Source organism: Syngnathus leptorhynchus, chromosome 7, assembly GCF_054491065.1.
Source record: "Syngnathus leptorhynchus isolate UIUO chromosome 7, UIUO_Slep, whole genome shotgun sequence".
NCBI classification, from domain to species: domain Eukaryota; kingdom Metazoa; phylum Chordata; class Actinopteri; order Syngnathiformes; family Syngnathidae; genus Syngnathus; species Syngnathus leptorhynchus.
The window spans coordinates 10,877,509-10,894,889 of NC_141201.1; the positions used below are offsets into that span (position 1 = coordinate 10,877,509).

At 42.5% G+C, this 17,381-nt stretch overlaps 3 protein-coding genes across 4 annotated transcripts; 2 read left to right on the forward strand and 1 right to left on the reverse strand.

Moving 5' to 3' along the window:
- The first annotated feature begins 185 nt into the window (after positions 1 to 185).
- Positions 186 to 6,834, forward strand: rilp (Rab interacting lysosomal protein). 2 transcript variants are annotated; one of them, XM_085917251.1, is made up of 8 exons: positions 186 to 739; positions 2,084 to 2,213; positions 3,164 to 3,285; positions 4,072 to 4,257; positions 4,344 to 4,507; positions 4,821 to 4,943; positions 5,069 to 5,143; positions 5,460 to 6,834. In XM_085917251.1, the coding sequence occupies exons 1-8, from the start codon at positions 410 to 412 to the stop codon at positions 5,572 to 5,574; spliced, it is 1,245 nt and encodes a 414-aa protein (XP_085773377.1). In that variant the 5' UTR covers positions 186 to 409; the 3' UTR covers positions 5,575 to 6,834. The 2 variants fall into 2 exon arrangements, with proteins under 2 accessions (XP_085773377.1, XP_085773378.1); XM_085917252.1 differs by having other exon boundaries at positions 2,087 to 2,213.
- Positions 6,835 to 7,472: 638 nt separating this feature from the next.
- On the forward strand, positions 7,473 to 12,547 carry scarf1 (scavenger receptor class F, member 1). Its single transcript, XM_085916918.1, has 11 exons — positions 7,473 to 7,832; positions 8,053 to 8,114; positions 8,189 to 8,290; positions 8,494 to 9,034; positions 9,109 to 9,327; positions 9,441 to 9,569; positions 10,247 to 10,353; positions 10,460 to 10,571; positions 10,741 to 10,865; positions 10,941 to 11,078; positions 11,140 to 12,547. Exons 1-11 carry the CDS (start codon positions 7,732 to 7,734, stop codon positions 12,231 to 12,233), a joined length of 2,730 nt encoding a protein of 909 aa, XP_085773044.1. The 5' UTR covers positions 7,473 to 7,731; the 3' UTR covers positions 12,234 to 12,547.
- vtna (vitronectin a) lies at positions 12,480 to 16,817 on the reverse strand. Its single transcript, XM_085916919.1, has 8 exons — positions 16,734 to 16,817; positions 15,907 to 16,026; positions 15,319 to 15,828; positions 15,063 to 15,202; positions 14,839 to 14,995; positions 14,616 to 14,768; positions 13,705 to 14,235; positions 12,480 to 13,259 (listed from the first exon to the last, which is right to left on the reverse strand). Exons 1-8 carry the CDS (start codon positions 16,789 to 16,791, stop codon positions 13,141 to 13,143), a joined length of 1,788 nt encoding a protein of 595 aa, XP_085773045.1. The 5' UTR covers positions 16,792 to 16,817; the 3' UTR covers positions 12,480 to 13,140.
- Positions 16,818 to 17,381: the final 564 nt, after the last annotated feature.

A 17,381-nucleotide genomic window follows, 5' to 3' on the forward strand; every position in this document is an offset into this window, starting at 1 on the left:
TTACAGAAAAAATACCTGAAAACTGTAGTTTTTAGGGCAAAAACGGGATTTTAACGCCCTACTTAATGTACCACGACACGAAGTGTCATGGAAATCCTCTGCGTGCGTGTACGCGCGCACGCGTGTTTGAGTGTACACTGTGCGCGCTTGTGCTACATTGGTTAGGAAAGTGGGCGGATCCAACGGCGGGTTGACTTCAGCTAGCCAGTATTATCAGTTTAGTACACAAAATCAGATGTCCCATTTCTTTTCTTCTTTATTTTTATGCGAGTAGGGTACATTAGGTTCTGTTATCTCACTCGTAAATTTCCATTTATTTCATTAGGATTGATTGCTCCGATGAGCCACTTTCGTTTTGATTGTCGCTTAACAGGAGCATGAGAAGCTGGAGCGTTCGACTTCTTCAGACATGGAGCAACCTGCGTCTTCCAGCCAAGCAATCGGCGGCTGCTTCGACAAGAGCTGTTCTTCTCTCACGGTGGACGATGTCTACGAGATCGCCAAAGTAATTGGAGCCGAGTTGGAGAGGCTCATCGATGGCTACGGCAAGGAGAGCGTGCTGGGCCTGGTTCCCAGGGTGGTGAAAGTGCTGGAGCTTCTGGAGAGCTTCACAGCTAGGAATCACGCACACAAACACAGGGAAGAAGAACTGCTTCGGACCTTTGAGAGCTTACAGCTACAGCAGAAAAAACGGGCGTGCAAGGACACTGACGCAATCAACGAAAATCACGAAACCAGGGTGAGAATATAGCAATGTACCCGAAAACGAAATGAACTGTGTCGCTTTCACTTATTACTTGTGGTGAAATGGTAACACGATGCTATAACAAACGTAATTACCGCGTATTACATGCACGCGAACCACCTATCGCAGATGGCTTTCAATATTATTTCACTGACAGTCACTTGTTTGTTTTCTTTGTTGAAGCAAAAGCAGAAAAGTACTGAATAATTATTTAAAATATTAAATAGTGAATTTCGCTAAATAGTCAAAACTATACCAAATAAATACTGCTGGGCAGGTCTTTTACTCTTCTTCGACTTTACTTTTAAAAGTAATGATAGTGGATTTCTTTGAACAGGTTGCAAAGCACTTATTTAAATTAATGAACAAAGTCAAAGTCTGCTTTATTGTCAATTTCTTCACATGCCAAGACACACAAAGAGATTGAAATTGCGTTTCCCACTATCCCACGGTGACAAAACACATTACAAAACATCCAAGAAAACAACACAAAGTAAAAACAAGAAGGCACATAGAATGAATAAACAAGAGCGATGGATGGATGGATGGATGGATGGATGGATGGATGGATGGATGGATGGATGGATGGATGGATGGATGGACGGATGGACGGATGGACGGATGGACAGATGGACAGATGGACAGATGGACAGATGGACAGATGGACAGATGGACAGATGGACAGGTAGGTAGGTAGATAGATAGATAGATAGATAGGTAGGTAGATAGGTAGGTAGATAGGTAGGTAGATAGGTAGGTAGATAGGTAGGTAGATAGGTAGGTAGATAGGTAGATAGGTAGGTAGATAGGTAGATAGGTAGATAGGTAGATAGATAAATAAGAGGCGCAACTGTTTCACTGATGTCTACCCTATGGAGCTTCTGTTTAAAAATGTCTTAGAGTTTAAATCATATAAAAATAGGGTACTGCTACTCTGTACTTTCCTTGGTAATAATACAGTTACACTCCATCTCTAGTTAATACAACACAAGCGACACTTTGGCTTCACTGCTACTTTGAACTTCCTTGGCTCTATCATAGTTACACCAAATAAAACATGTTGACAGGCTGACTTTCAACTTTACTGTTGTTTTCCTTGGATCTATTGAGGTAACAATACATTGTTAGTTCTACTACATTTAATACTGTATTTAACATTACTTAGAATTCTGAATACATTAGTTCCTTACTTAACAATATCTATTTCTAATTTAGCAGTATCTAAGTCTGGCCGCACCTTAAAAACTCTCCAGAGGACGTGTTAATACAAGTTTGCAGTTACTCGGGCTTTGTGTATTAAAAGCGTAGAAATGCTTTGACATGTCTTGTTCTGTCAAGCAGGAACAGCAGCAACAGAAGGAGCAGCAGTGGAGGAGCAAATGTGAGGAGCTGCAAGTGCAAATCCAGCAGCTCCAGGAGGACAATGGGCAGCTGCAGAGCAGGTTAAAAGGAAGCCATGCGCAGGATGGTATGTCAAAGTACAAATCATATTGTGGCGTCTATACACATTTAGAAAGCTTTTTGGAGGGGTTTCATTATTCAAATTTGGTACACTGCAGATAAAAATAAGTATCATTCACTTGTTTAAATGGAATGTTGATATATAGGTAAACTGTACCTTCTGCATCAACCAGCAAACCTGCACCTTCTATGATGGATGGACGGACAGACGGACTTTTTAAATTTTTTTTATTACAATTCAGTGCAAATGGCTTAACATATACCAGATTATATTATTGTCATTTTTGCTAATGTTTCCCAGATGGTTGACATCATAGGTCAGCAATGTCAAGCCAGAGGGTGGAGTTGGTTGGATGTCTCATATTTTCTCATTCAAGCAGCAAAATGAGTCATGTGACTGAAAATGTTCATTTCATGTCCTGAACATGACTGCAAATTAAAGCTATCAATTTGGTGTGACGCAATTGAGCTATAGTGTCAAACACCATTACAGTATGTTCAAAATGGTAACGTAAATGTCCCAGTCAAAATTATTTTTATTAAGTTGTCAAAGTAGTTTTAATGCATAATATGTTTTACTTAAGTATTTTCGTTAAGAAACGCCATTTTTACTTCATTGCATTGACTTTTATATCCATCTTATTATTGCTTGCACAATCTACTGTATTTGTCAGAGAAATTTGTACCTCGGGCATTGTCACGCGACTCTGTTTAACCGTCTGGACATAGACATAATAGCGATGTTTGACTCAATTCCACCAATCGAGTGAAGCCAGGCACTCACATGACCACACACAGTCTCCGCGGCACCACACAAAAGAAAAGTTTTCAAAGTAATTGATGTATATGAAACACAGCAGAAATGGTGGAGGAAACAAAGGCGGGCGACTGGCTTCACAGTCAATCTATGTTTACTTTGAGGACAATTTTTAGTTGCTGTCCACTTCTGGTGTGCAGATCGTGTCCAGCGGCAGGAGCGAGAAGTGATGCTGAAGCTGAAGCAGGTGGTGGACAAGCAGAGAGATGAGCTCAGGGCCAAAGTCCAAGAGATCACCACCATTTCCAAGGAAGTGGAGGCGGTAAGCAGACATGAATGAGTGAATGCAAATTGTGTCTCACCCTCAAAATTGAAACGCATTATAATTGATCAGATGGTTCTACAGCGTATTTGTAAAATACATCAGTTTATTGTTGTGTATTCTCATTCATAAAAATTAGGTAACTTTGTTTTCTAGATGCAGACTTTAATTTGGAAAATTTCATCGGCCTCTTGATTTTTGTGGATTTCAATTAGTCTGAGCTTTCTCTGCTGTCATAAATTGAAACTGTCAAAAATGACTTACTAATTTTGAGTTTCCACAGAAAACAGGAAAGGAGACTCAACAGCAAGTTGCAATCCATTCAAATGATTTATGTGTACGATTGGCTAAGTGACGATACAAATGCAAAGCAATTGAACAACATGGTTTTAAAACTAAGTAAAATTCACACAAATTTCAGTGCGTGACATTACAAATGAATCATCGCTTGATGATACGGAGCTGTGTTATCTACAAGATGACAGACAGTGTCCTCAGAGTTCCTGGTTGAAAAGTAGTTGAACTTTAGACCAGGCTGAACAGGTTTTTCCCACTTTGCGTGTGTGCGTGCACTTCTTGTTTTTTGTAGCATGTGATGTCAGTAGCTGTCATAACAGGGTGTGTATTTATTATTTACCTCCAGACTGGTGACCTTAATGACAGGATAGACATATTATTCACACTTGTTGACTGTTTTTTTCCCACCAATTTATTTTGTTACTAATAGCCAGACACAAACTATTCCCATTCTGTCTCAAATTTCATATGTGAATTATTCCCGTGCAGCTCCAAGAGCAGTTGGACCGCTTCATGAAGATGAATGGGGAGCTGCGACACAAACAGAACGTGCTGCAGGCTCAGCTCAAGAGCACCGTGGAGAGAAAGGCCGACATGGAAGCCGACCTGAAAGAGAAAGTCAAAGTGATTGAAAAGCTGCAAGCACAGATGGACAGAACAAACAGCAACAGCCACGTATGACGTTTATTTCTCATCTTTTGTCCATACCTGATAGATACAGTTTGAATAAGAAAAGCATTGCTTTGTTGTCTTCTATTCAGTCCATTCCGAGTCAGATGAATAGTAAGACGGAGCCTTCAGCTGACGTAAATGATTATGACCAGCCGTGTTTCACCAAAAAGGAAGTGCGTGACATCATTTTTGAGCGCAATGAGCTCAAAACTAACCTCTTCCTGGTGCAAGAAGAGCTCAACTATTATCAAAGGTATGTCTCCTTTTTTTTTTTTGTATTCGGGCTGTGTGCTGTCATTGTTTTTTATTCACCTGTTCCACAAGCACAAGTATCTGTGTTTTTGTACCACTAGAGGGCAGTAATACAAAGTGAAAACTCGTCCTTTAAAATCCATCCTCAGCAATAAGTCAGGACGTTATTTAGTTGACTACAGCTAACTTTGTTTGTTGTTTACTTTTACAACATATTAATTTATCAATTTATGTCAAAGAAGCATTTATTCTTGTAGTCGCAGATTCATCATTTTTTACAAATACCATTCACTACCATTGTGTTGTGTCTCCAGGGAGATTCTGAATGAGGAAAGGTGTCCTGGGTTCCTCTTGGAAGCGGTGCGAGCTGCCATCAATAAAAAAAGAAAAGTCATCAAAGCCAAGATGCTTGGAATTCCACCCCCCGATGACAGCAGGTCATGCCTCTCTATCCACCATGGTCCAAAACCCAACAAATAAAAATGCATATTTGCTGAAGGTTTTCACCTCAAAGAAAGATATCATGACATCATTTGAATAAGGAATGTTTTATTCTCTTTAGTGACGAGGAAGACAAAGGTCCTGTGACTGAAGTTGATGGTTCTGAAAAGCCAGCAGAGTCACGAATTCGAAACCTGTGAGTAAAATGTGCAGCTGTACAAAGCAAAAAGGATACTTTGTACTTATCTGATGCAGAAAACATTCTGTATCTTCTAAAGCTTCTTCTAGTAGTGTTAAATTAAGAATGATCAATGGCAGTGCTAAAGATGCAAAACACAAATTAAGACCCTAACCCTGGTTACAGCAAGTTAGCAACTCCCTGACCACAGTGGTCTTTAGTGCATGAAGACTCTCCCACTATTATCATGAGCGCTTAGCCAGTCCACTATATTTAGCCTTAATCCCCGCCCCACTGAGCTGACCTAATGCCTGTTTGTCTGTGTGCGGTGCAGCTTTGGCTTCCTGACGTGGTCGGGCAGTGGCCGGAGCCCCACCCACATGAGCAACTCCTCGTCCAGCTGGGAGATCATCGCAGACGGGGAGGCCAGTGGGGAGCCACAGTACTAAATAGACGTGACAAGTCAGTTGCAAGTTTATTTTAAGGAAAACCATTTTATCCCACCGCTTGTTTGAGTAGGTGACTTGAATGTGCTGCTGCAAGCTTTCCAGCATTATCACAAAAAAAAACTATGCAAATGTTAAAGAAGAAACAGACTACTCTAACTTTTCCTTAATCTTCTACATTCCATTTTATATCCCTAAATTTTAAGTCATGAAAGAAAATATGTAATTGTATTCCCCATAATAGGAGGAAGTTCAATTATTTGGAAACAAAATATGACTAATATATATTTATATGCAACCTTTATTTCTTTTAAAAAACCAAAGACTAACTGTTTTGAAGTGCAGTCTAACAAAGGAAGGATTGAAAACATGATTAAGCACTTATAATTTCTAAAAAGTTAACCAAGCTTTTACGTCATTCGGGCCATTTCAAATCAATTTTAATGAGGTATTAGCCTTCTTTTAGCCGCCACTTTATTTTAACCCCATGCGCCTTAAACTGCTGCTTGAACGGCTTCATGTACTGTATGATTGTTTGTCTTTTGATCCTATTTGTGCAAAGACTGAGTTGGATTTTGTACAGAAAGTGTTAAAAAAAAAAATAATTATGAGTTAATTTTTTTTCTTCACAAAGTGTTCATGCTGTTCCCTATGAAGGATGGATGGAAATGTTTAAGAGAATTTTGGAAAAAATCTGAAAATACACAAAAGTCAATTATCTGGCCTGGCACGTGGGGGGCGGGTAATATAGGGGGGGGGGGGGGCAGTGCCACCTTGGCCCCTCCTCTCGCTCCGCCAGTGAGTCCAGTTGGAACATAGTTCTAATTCTTCAAAATGTGTTTAATTTGTATATTCTCTTAAGAATATATTGGTACTTGCACTTAAAATTTAATGGCTCCACATTTGGTGTTGGTGCCATTTATGTACATAAATATTACAAATTACGAAAAAAAAACCAAAGCAAATACTTGAGAGATCGACATTTTTAAGTCGATGTGTGATGTGCCAGTCATGAGTTTGATCTGCTTCTGTTGCCCCGCAGCAACGCACAGGCCAGTGAGCACTTGTGAGAACACATAATCCTCATTTGAATATTTTTTGTCAAATTGTGTTTCTGTTTGTTTTTGTGAGCATGGATTTTATTTCTGCTGAAAAGAAATGGATTACGTTTAAATGCAAATGTAACAAACAAAAAAAACAGATGAAGATGCAGAATTTTCTGTGCTACTGACACACTGATCATTAAAGTCTATTTGACTCATACCCCGTTTGCAATGGCAAAGATCTTCAATTTATTCACTTGGGTTTTAAATGCGACCACAAGGCAAAGCAGAGTAGCTTCATATGACACATTTCATACACAAGGTCACTAAATGTGCTTCAAATAATTTGAAATACAACATTTAAAAGCATTTACAAATCAAATAATTTAAAACATTGAAAAGAAAAGTAAATAGATAAAACATTGATGACTAAAATTACTAAAATAATGCACAGTGTAAAAAGAATTATTTGGGGGAAAAGCTTAATTCAAAATAACGGAAAAAATAATATTTACTAATACACATTAAACTTAAAATAATCAACATAAACTTTAATTTTAATTGAAGGTTGCTGCATTGAATGCTTGGGAAATCATTTCTAAAGCGCAAGTACTACTTTTGATCCTCTGAAAATGGAGGCAAAACTATTCAATCACATCATGATTTTGACAGTTTTATTTCGAATCCACTGTTGCTGTGTCCAAATATACCTAAACCTACCTGACTGTATCTCATGAGTTGCAATTAGACTTACTGGTGAATGAAATCCCACTTTGCATTACATTGTAGCTATGTGCATCATCTCCTGGATGATGGGACCAGTATGGCTTCTGGGAACAAGACAAACATTGACGTTAGGTGCTTGTGTAATAACAGCCAGTCCCCGTTGATGTGTATGTCCCCATCTTTAAAAAGCCTATCTGGCTGAATAGGAGGAAGCGGCTTCAGCTTCCCCAGGAAATGGGAAGAGGAAACCCGGTGGCTCTGACCCCTGCATTGCTGCTGCAAGACGACTCAGTGGAGAGAGAAAGAGAACAAGGGAAGGGTGGAGGGCGGCTCTCGTTAAACAGAGACACTTGAGAGAGCTGGGAATACAAACAAAAGAGATTTGTAGAAGATGAAGGTTCTCCTCAGAACTTTGACGACTTTCTGCTGCTGTTGGCTGTCTTACTCACTCTTGCTGGACTCGGCCGGGAGGAATGTCTGCCACAACCCCAGGTACACATCTCGACTTCATTATGTAAGCCACTGGTGTGGGTACCTGATCATGTGTTTATAAAGCCAGGAACGAAAGCTTGTTAGTGTGCCAGTAAACTTCAGTGGATTGGAGTTGAATGCTCTTTATGCAGGTTCAGAGTTCACTCGTTTGTCTCGTTCATGACCGCTTGTTAAAATGTCCGCTCTATCGAGCTAATTGAGTTTATAAACACTTTTACAGGGATCCAGCCACACTTGTGTGCTGCACAGGCTGGCGTCAGGATGGAAAAGAGTGCACAATACGTGAGTTTGGGCAAAGCGATGAATATTTTTTTCGTTTTATAGCCTCTGTTTTAGTGGTCTGTGTGTGTATTTAGCTGTGTGTGAGGGTGATCAGGCCTGTCTGAAGAATGAGCTCTGTGTCTATCCTGGAGTTTGTCGCTGCCCACCAGGCTACTATGGAGCTCACTGTAAAACACGTGAGTAGACACAATATAATTTTCATTATTGAGAAATTTTGGCTCTACAAGTCTTTATATTGTGTAGCAGGGCTGGGTAAAGATTTCATTCTGTCCTACCAAGTTTTTACATTTTCAAGAGTCCAATCGGCTCTCTGCCCTCTCTGATTGGTCCATTTATTTTCTTCCGTTGAAGTTATCAAGTCCTGTGGTCTTATTTACAGGGTGTCCTCCAGAGTTTTGGGCATCAGACTGCCGTCAAGTGTGCCCGTGTCACCCACATGGCCGTTGTCACCCCGTCACAGGTGAGTGCACCTGCAACCAAAACCGCTGGGGTCCTCTGTGCCAATACGCCTGCAAATGCGCCCACCACGGAGTCTGCCACCCCGTATACGGAAACTGCACCTGCGACGAGGGCTGGTGGACAGCTACTTGCACCAAACCGTGCCAATGTGTCCCCGGGGGTTCCGTGGGACCGGGCTGCGACCAACTGACGGGCCGCTGTCAATGCCACAAGGGGCACTGGGGACTGAAATGTCCCGTCCCTTGCAACTGCTACTTGTCCCAGTGCAACCAGCGCACCGGTGTGTGTGAATGCGAGGCCGGCTGGTGGGGGCCCAGCTGTGACCGGCGTTGCAATTGTGACCTCACACACAGTAGTTGTGACCCTGCCACCGGGCAGTGCTTGTGCTATCCGGGTTACGAAGGCGACGACTGCAACCGGCCGTGTAAACCCGGGATGTACGGCATTGGGTGTCAAATGAGGTTTGTGTGTCGAGTGTTCCCCGCCATTTTTCATTTCCATTCATCATATTCCATAACATGAATTCTCACCTCAGTTGTGGACACTGTAAAGGAGATGAAGTGTGCGCCTCCACTGACGGTGCATGTGCATCCTGTGAGACGGGCTGGAATGGGACACAGTGTAACCGTCTTTGCACATCCGGTTACTACGGCAACAGCTGCCAGGAGACGTGCCCGCGGTGCAGAAACAACGAACCCTGCGATCCCCGAAGTGGTAATTGTTGGAGCTGTAATGCGGGATGGACAGGACCCAGGTGTGCACGTGTAGGACTTCGACATTTTTCATTTACGACAGCAAACAGTAAAGACATCCAATACAGAGATGTTTTGAATTTAGTTTAGTGGGTCATCATTGCTCCCTTACCAGGTGCGAGGAGGTCTGCTCCGACAGGACGTATGGAGAGGCTTGCCGCTTCCTGTGCAGCCCGTGTTACCATGGAGACTGTCATCACGTGACAGGAAAATGCATCTGTCATTCGGGCTTTCAGGGGGAGAGGTGAGCTGCATTTCACTAAGTAGAATTCATTTGTCAAATTCATCCATCATTTTGCTTTAATTTAATTATAACACATCCTCCAAAATGTATCAAGCTTAATAGTTCTTATGAAATATTTTTTTTTATTAATGAGGTCAAATAAAAAGAGAAACACAACCCCATTGGAGGTGTGACGCTGATCAATGATGGCATTAGTTATTACTTTGGCTTCATTTGAGTAGCCCAGGAAATGGAACGCACTGACGTTCTATAGTTCTTGCACACCTAGCAACTTTGTAGAGCCGCTGAGCAATATTTCACATGTCACAATCAATAACTTGATCACCTATATATAAAAAAAGGGGAGCCTGCTGTAAAGCCACCGTTCAGTGTTGAATGAAGATGTTTTCGATGTGGAAGTGGAATTAGGCTTCTGATTTGGTGTTTTTATTATTATTACAGTAGCAGGTTCAGTGAAAAGACTATTTTGTTTTTGTTATTACAAGCGTCTGTCTACGTGTACAAACAAGTTAAAAAAAATTTAAAAAAATAACATACTTGTTCAATTTTCATGCTTTCTGACAACCGCCCTTTTATTTGCCTTTATATTGTCGAAAGCATAAAAATAGATGGTGACTCAGTGGCCATATTTCACTGTGGCGAAATGACATCATTCTTTTTCTCCCCATCGTTTTCAGTTGTAACAGCAGTTGCTCAGCTGCACAGTTCGGGCTCAACTGTTCTTCGGCCTGTGAGTGTGGCGAAGGGGTCAGCTGTCACCCGGTCACTGGTGCCTGCCCCAATAGTATGTCCATCCATCCACTCATCCTTTCATCCAGCAATTCATACATCCATTCTGAATGAATTTGTAAAATGCCTGATGTGTAATTGTGTTTCTATATGTTTGTCAGATGGCCGAGGCGCTCTCTTGGTTGGCCTACTGCTTCCATTGCTGTTGTTGGTCCTAGCTATATTCTGCTGTTGTCTATGTTGTGGAGGAGCTCCAGCAGATAGCAAAGACAGGTCAGGATCACATTTTCCTCTGTTTCATCCATACTTGCCATTTATGTGAGACATGTTGCAATCCAGTCATACCTGGTTTAATGTCAAATCTATTTTTTGTTGACATATTCAATCAGGCGACAATATGTTGTGTCTTTGAGATCACCTATTGTACCTTCCTCCTCACCAGGATGACGGTGGCAGATGGAGGGCTGGCTGTGCGGATGAAATATCACGTCTACAGCGTCTTGGCTAACATTGGTGCCGCCCTACCCTGCATCTCTGACTGGTCCTCCGGCCTCCCTCGTGTCACTGGTCAGCTTGATTCATTCCAAAAACCAAAGAGCGCTAATGGTTGCATATTTGCACTGACTGTCATGTTCCATACAGTGTCTCACCATGACCCAGAGTTGACGTTCAACCACAGCTTCATCGAGCCTCCTTCCTCGGGTTGGGTGACTGATGGGTCGTCCTTCGACAGTGATGAGGAGGAGGGGGAGGCTCTTTACTGCGTCCCCCCGAGAGAAGGTACCTCACGTGATCTTCTCTGAGTGCTAAGCTGCAAATCTACTCTCGCTCTCTTTGACAGATATCTCAGGAATGGAGGATAGCCACTTCCGGGAGATGAGCTCCAAGTGTAACATGCTCTTGGACCCGTCGGGCTTCAGTAACGAGGACATTACCTCCCCCTTCGACATCCCCCGGACTTCCAGCATTGCCAAAAGCAAGCGGCCATCTGTTTCTTTTGCAGAGGGCACCCGCTTCAGCCCCAAGGAGAGACGTGGCTCGGCTCAAGATGTCACCTCTCCGTCCGGGCACCCACGCAAAGCCAAATCCACCTGCGGGGGTTTAGTGGTCTCAATTGGACCGGGCGAGGAAGATGAAGCTGATGCTGAGAAGATGGATGATGACGTAGAAGTTCAGGTAACAGATCACCAAGATTTGAACTATGAGGTTGTGGACCAGGAGGTGGATAGAAAATCGAGCAACATATCCCGGACCACATCAGGACGAAGACGTACCATGTCCAACACAGTTCCACAACATAAAGGGTCGGCCGCTTCCGATCATCCAGCCAGTGTTCCAAACAAGGTCACCACAGTATATGTGACGGTAGGGAAGACGGGGCGGCCCACATCTAAGCTGGAGTCGAGCTCCCAAGGCCCTGTTCAGGCCATGTTAAGGCGTCTTGGAAGCCTCCAGAGACAAAGAGAGCAGGAGCCTGACAAAAGCAAACCCAAAGACTCAGAAGCCATCGCCAAACCCCCCAGGAGGAAACTCGGGGCTCGGAGAAGCGTGTGGGAGCAGGGCGGACCTCCAGGAGTCGAGCCCGCTATCAGTAAACCTGTGAGGAGGAAACACGCTTCACAAAACACTCCTCAAACGGCTTCTTGCGATACAGGGTCGTCAGAGAGCATTCCTCTCAAAAGGCCGCTGTCGTCTATTTTGAAGAGCGTTCCAGAGGTGGCGTCGCCTGACTTTCAGGATTCCGGCAGAAGGAATGAACATGAGCCCAGTGGGGCACAAACTGAAAGCAGTTACTTCACTGTTGGCCCAGCAGGGGACGCTGCTACTTTCATTGAAGTCAGGACCGGTGAAGGTGAAGTGGAGAGTGTGAAAGAGGAGCCATGCTATGAAAACGTCATGATCACACACTCGTATACCTCAAACGCAAATGCATAAATGTACTGTTCTGTAATGAAATGGTGTATATTTACAAACATGCATGTACATACGGAGAATAGGGATTCACAACATACATTGTACAGTATGCACTTTATATTAATCTAGAAATAAACAATAATATAATAATATTGAGAGCAACATTTGTAATACTGTTTCTGAATGTTACTGTCTTTTTTTTTTTTTGCTGAAATTTGATATTTTCGAATATGGTGAATAGTCCAAAATAGCAAAACAGCAGAAAAAGTAGCTAAGTAATGTCTTTATTTGTCACAGATAAAAATTAGTAAACTTGGCCCAGTGGTTAATTTAAAAAAAACAACCCACAACTCATTTCTCCTATAGATATAGTTGCAGGATTACATCCAAATATTTTCATGTTAATATTTTGCAACCCTTTATTGGCCAATGAACCTCATTGGTTAATCTAAACGGACAGACAACATACTTCTCATTAAAAGGCAGAAGGAGTATATGCCCTACCCCCCAAATAAATGCATTCATGAAACTGATTATACAGTAATAAAAAGTTAAGACAATTTTTTTAATGAACAAGTAAAAAGCTTATATGACACTTCCTTTGTAACTTGCCACATAATGGTGTGGCATAAATGAGTACCGGTAAATTGGAATTATATGACAAAATGATCTTAAACTATTAACTGCTGTGTAAATTGTGAATGGCACGATTACAGGTGGTTTCAGTCAGTAACAATTTTGAATCTGAAAGAGTACCCCTGAAACATTTGCACTGTAATATCATTAGGTAATTGGTAGTAAACAAAGTCGGTCAGCAAGACTTTGTACTTCTTCAATATTTGCTCAAGATGACAAGCAAGCTAGTGTGTAACACTGATCCCATGTGCTCCAAATCTAGTGTAAATGTCCACCCTAAAAACTATTCAGTTTATTTCTCAGCCCCTTTGGTGTCGGTGCAGCCGAGCCAATACTTGGCGATGGATCTCGGATAGGGAGGCATGGCCGGGTCCACTCTCTTGGTACTGAGGTCAACTCTGTAGTATTTATCTGCACATCACAGGGGAATAAAAGTTAATAACAGCTATAGGAACACGGAACTGCTCAAGAACTTTGTCTTATGCAGGCTCTCTCAATCACAAAGCACACTTAAATTGTAAAACCTTAAGCAGCAAAAATTGAAGTTAAATCTCTAAAGTCAAACAGGACATATACATGTTATCATAAACTGCTGCCATAAAAAAACGGTTTAACCGAAAAGGCAATTTAAACTCTCATATAAATATAAAACTTTAATGACAAGTTATTTGTGAAGCACGTGCGCCTCACGTGTCATGTGTTTTGTCATACAAACATAAAACTGATACGACACAACCAACAGTGCCATCTCGAGGAGTCCGTAAATATAACAAGTGGTTCATGAAGCAAATCTAAAGTTTCATTTTACCATCACTATTTGTAACAAGAAAGTATGATGTAGTATAAACGACACTACCTGCTTTGAAGAAGTAAACGGTCTGTACAGGCAGCCTCCTCCCGTAGGACCTGTCATTCCTGCTTCTGGAGCCGTAGTTGCCTCTGTTGTTTTGCCGGTAGCCATCCCTGCGCCTGTCCTGGTCCCAGTCCTGATCCCAGCTTCGGCTCCAGTCTGGTCCCAGCCTCTCTTCCATTTCCATCCTCCTCTCAGCAAGTCTCAGGCCCATGTCCATCCCTCTCTCTGCAAACTGCTGGCCCATGCTCATACCCCGCTCAGCCAGGGATTCCCAGACGGGTGAGCGATTCCACCTCCTTCGCCCCCACTGCCTACCGTACTGCTGACCGTACTGCTGACCGTACTGCTGACCGTATTGCTGTCCGTACTGCTGTCCGTACTGCCGTCCATACTGCTGGTACTGGCCCCATTGTCGGTCCGGCTGGAGTCGGCTTGGAGGGACGTAGAGTCGGCCAGCCATGACAGCATCCACCGGTGACTTGAGACCCTTCCAGTCTTTGTCAATGAAGTGGTAATGGCTGCTATGCTGAGGCACTAAACACATCAGACAAAGGAATCCAATTAAACATGCCACCCACATGTCATTTAAAAAAAAACGATTAGAGCAATATTTCCCGACCCTTTTTGAGCCAAAGAACATATTTGATGTTGGAATAATCATATGGCACACAGCTAGTCTGCTTCCTGACTTCTGTCAATGTGCCCTTGAGCAAAGCACTGACCACACTCATTCCAAATGACTATCCAAATGATTTTCTTTGTTTTTCTAAACAGTCTCTGCAAATCGCATTCTTTTTCAAGTCAGCAACTCTTACAGATTAATTTGAAAAACAAACCTTTTAATGATAACAGTGTGCTGTATAATGTGCAGCAGCACAGTGGTTGCGAATCACGGCATTAAGAGTACAACTCACTGTCTGAGAAGAGATCACCGAAAAAATCCTCATAGTTCCTGGAGTACATATTGGTGTAGCGTGTGAACAGAGTGGATGGAGACCTCTCGGACATGGTGACGCACTCCTCGTGGGACGGTTGGTGCAAGAACTCATAGATGTAATACTGGTCCGCTGATGACAGCAAAAATAGAGGCACAAGATTGAGCAATTGTGTGTGACGTGATTCCAAACATGGTTTCACCTTTGAAAAAATACACCCTCTCTCTGCCATTGTGGCTGTGAGCTGGGAGGGCAAAGGCCGCGTCCACGTGATCTGGAATCCTGTCGAAGCCAACGCTTATCATCCGGGGGTAGTCATCATCCGGTACACCATTGTCAAATCTCCAGTACTGGTTCCCCTTTTTGAAATCATCTCAGTGTGAACACACAGATTTGACTTCCTAGTTACATGACATACATGTGTACCTTAAATATGTATGTCTTCCCGTGGCAGTTGACCCTGGTGAAAGCGGCGTCGATGGGCCCGTTGATGCCCCACACGTCTTTTATGAGTTTGGGATAGCCAGGAAGTACAGTCTTCTGGTCCAGCTCGAAAAAGTACTCACCTGCAAACAAAAACTAAATATGACCAAAAAGACTCACCCAGAACACTGTATACATAGTTGGATCTACATGATTAAAATTTTGTTCTTGCCCTTGAGATAGGGTTGGTGGGACTCACCTCTGAAGGCAAAGATGGAGCCATTCTTTAACTGCATAAAGGCGTCAAAGGGCCTGCCGCTGCACGTCTCAGCATCAGGATCAGGAGGAGCGGTGGTGCCAGGTGTGGTTGCAGGTGTCGTAGGAGGTTGGGTTGTCTGATCTGCTGCGTTACCGATATTGGTGCTACTGGGGGGCTTCACTGAGGGTGGGATGGTGAGTCTCGGAGGCCTGGCTGTAATACTGTCTTTGGTGCTATCGGGGGGCTTCACTGAGGGTGGGATGGTGAGTCTCGGAGGCTTCGCTGTAACACTGTCTTTGGTGCTATCGGGGGGCTTTGCCAAAGGTGACACTGTGGTTCTTGGAGATCTTGGTGGAGGTTTATTCATGACTAATGTGACTTCTGGTTTCTGTGGAAAGTCAGAGATGGACGGTGGAGTAGGACCGATAACAGGCAGCTCATACGTGGATGGCACGGTGCTATCGAGATCATCTTCGTCGTCTTCCGCCAACTCAAATGTATCGCCGCGAGCTGGGAGGAGAAAGCATGGTTTTTGAATTATTTAATATCTTGGGTTAGCTCAGTGACACCGCAAGCGGGGATTCGTACTCATCATGCCGCAAATGGGCTCAAAGTCGATGCAGCAGCTCTTGTAGTATTTGCACATGCTGTCGCACTGGCACTTCTTCTCCGAGTCAAAGCCGTTCTCACAGCGGCCCATGCATGACTCTAAAGGTATGAAGAAGTCAAGTTAGTATTCTGAAGAAAGTGACATGAAAAAAAAAAAAGGCCGTGAAAAATCATTTTGATGCTTTTTTTCAGCCCAAGAAAAAGGTCAATTTGACCTGACACTGTGTCAAAATTGGACACATTTGCTAATTGTTTTGTTTGATTATTTAAAAAAAATTTTTTAGGGCATTGTGCAGAGGTTTCAATCACCCGACCATTCATTTGTTAGCCTTTCTTGTTCAGGCAAACTCCAACCCGGGTGTGGGCACCACGAGAGGAGCAGCATAGTCATGCGATTACTGAGTAGGAACTGAACCTGGAAGTAACCATTTCCCCTTTCATGCAGGTATGGCTCAAATTCTCGAAAATCTTCAACAAAGTATCAATTTTAGATTGTCCGCAGCTATTGTGACCAGCTCACTGTACATGTTCTTCTGCCTAACAACTAGAACATATTTACCTATAAGGTTAAAGGTCAGATTATTTTTGAAAGCTATCATGGTTGAATTTATTTCATTAAACAATTCCAACTGTTTTACTTTAAAACTAGATCAACACAAATACTCATGTATCCCATTTGATGTTGGAGCAAAGGTGGATTAACACCAGATCATTTCAGGGCAACACATAACATATGTAATGTTCTCTATATTTTCTGTTCACCATCTTTGACTTGAATTGTAAATGGAAATCGTGGTTGTACTCACCGTCTGCAGCTAAGGTCTGAGCGACGAGCAGGAAGAGCAACACAGCGCACAAGCTCATGTTTGCTCTGCAGTAGGAGAGGACAGAATGAGACAGAAACGATGGACTGTGTGCTTCCAATCATTGGAAACATGTGTCAGTCACCCCACGTCCGGCCTTTGCTTTTGCCAAGTATGCAGCATTCTTTCAATTTGAGTAAAAAAAACACACACACACACACAAAGAGATCAATACAAAAGTAACATTTAAGCAACATGTGTTGACATTGTTTTCTTTTTTTACTATATTGATGTGGAGTCTCTTAACCATGCACTTTCTTATCAACATGTTAGTTTTACTTCTTAAATAAACTCCAATTCTGTCATTATGCTTTATTTGTAAAGATAGGTGAGGTTTATCACCATTGCGGTCATCTCATTTTGACACATCAATATCTTTGACACTTTTGCTGTATTAACATACAATAACAATTGTTTGTTTGGCAGAGCCATGTTGCTATTCATGCATTTCCTACAACGTTTGTCCTGCAGGTTATAGTATTAAAACATCATACGTCCAATTTCAGGAGACGCCCAAAATGGCAAATTTGTATGTTAGAAATTGAGTGAGGATGATTACATGAATATTGTATTTATTGGTGTGTCCAGTAG

Coding starts and splice junctions, on each gene's coding strand:
- scarf1 (XM_085916918.1), top strand. CDS start 7,732: ATGAAGGTTCTCCTCAGAACTTTGACGACTTTCTGCTGCTGTTGGCTG. Junction 7,833..8,052: donor AATGTCTGCCACAACCCCAG/GTACACATCTCG, acceptor ACACTTTTACAG/GGATCCAGCCACACTTGTGT. Junction 9,570..10,246: donor TCGGGCTTTCAGGGGGAGAG/GTGAGCTGCATT, acceptor CATCGTTTTCAG/TTGTAACAGCAGTTGCTCAG.
- rilp (XM_085917251.1), top strand. CDS start 410: ATGGAGCAACCTGCGTCTTCCAGCCAAGCAATCGGCGGCTGCTTCGAC. Junction 740..2,083: donor ACGAAAATCACGAAACCAGG/GTGAGAATATAG, acceptor TGTTCTGTCAAG/CAGGAACAGCAGCAACAGAA. Junction 5,144..5,459: donor GAGTCACGAATTCGAAACCT/GTGAGTAAAATG, acceptor TGTGCGGTGCAG/CTTTGGCTTCCTGACGTGGT.
- vtna (XM_085916919.1), bottom strand. CDS start 16,791: ATGAGCTTGTGCGCTGTGTTGCTCTTCCTGCTCGTCGCTCAGACCTTA. Junction 15,203..15,318: donor CTCCATCTTTGCCTTCAGAG/GTGAGTCCCACC, acceptor TTTTGTTTGCAG/GTGAGTACTTTTTCGAGCTG. Junction 14,996..15,062: donor GGAAGACATACATATTTAAG/GTACACATGTAT, acceptor GATTTCAAAAAG/GGGAACCAGTACTGGAGATT.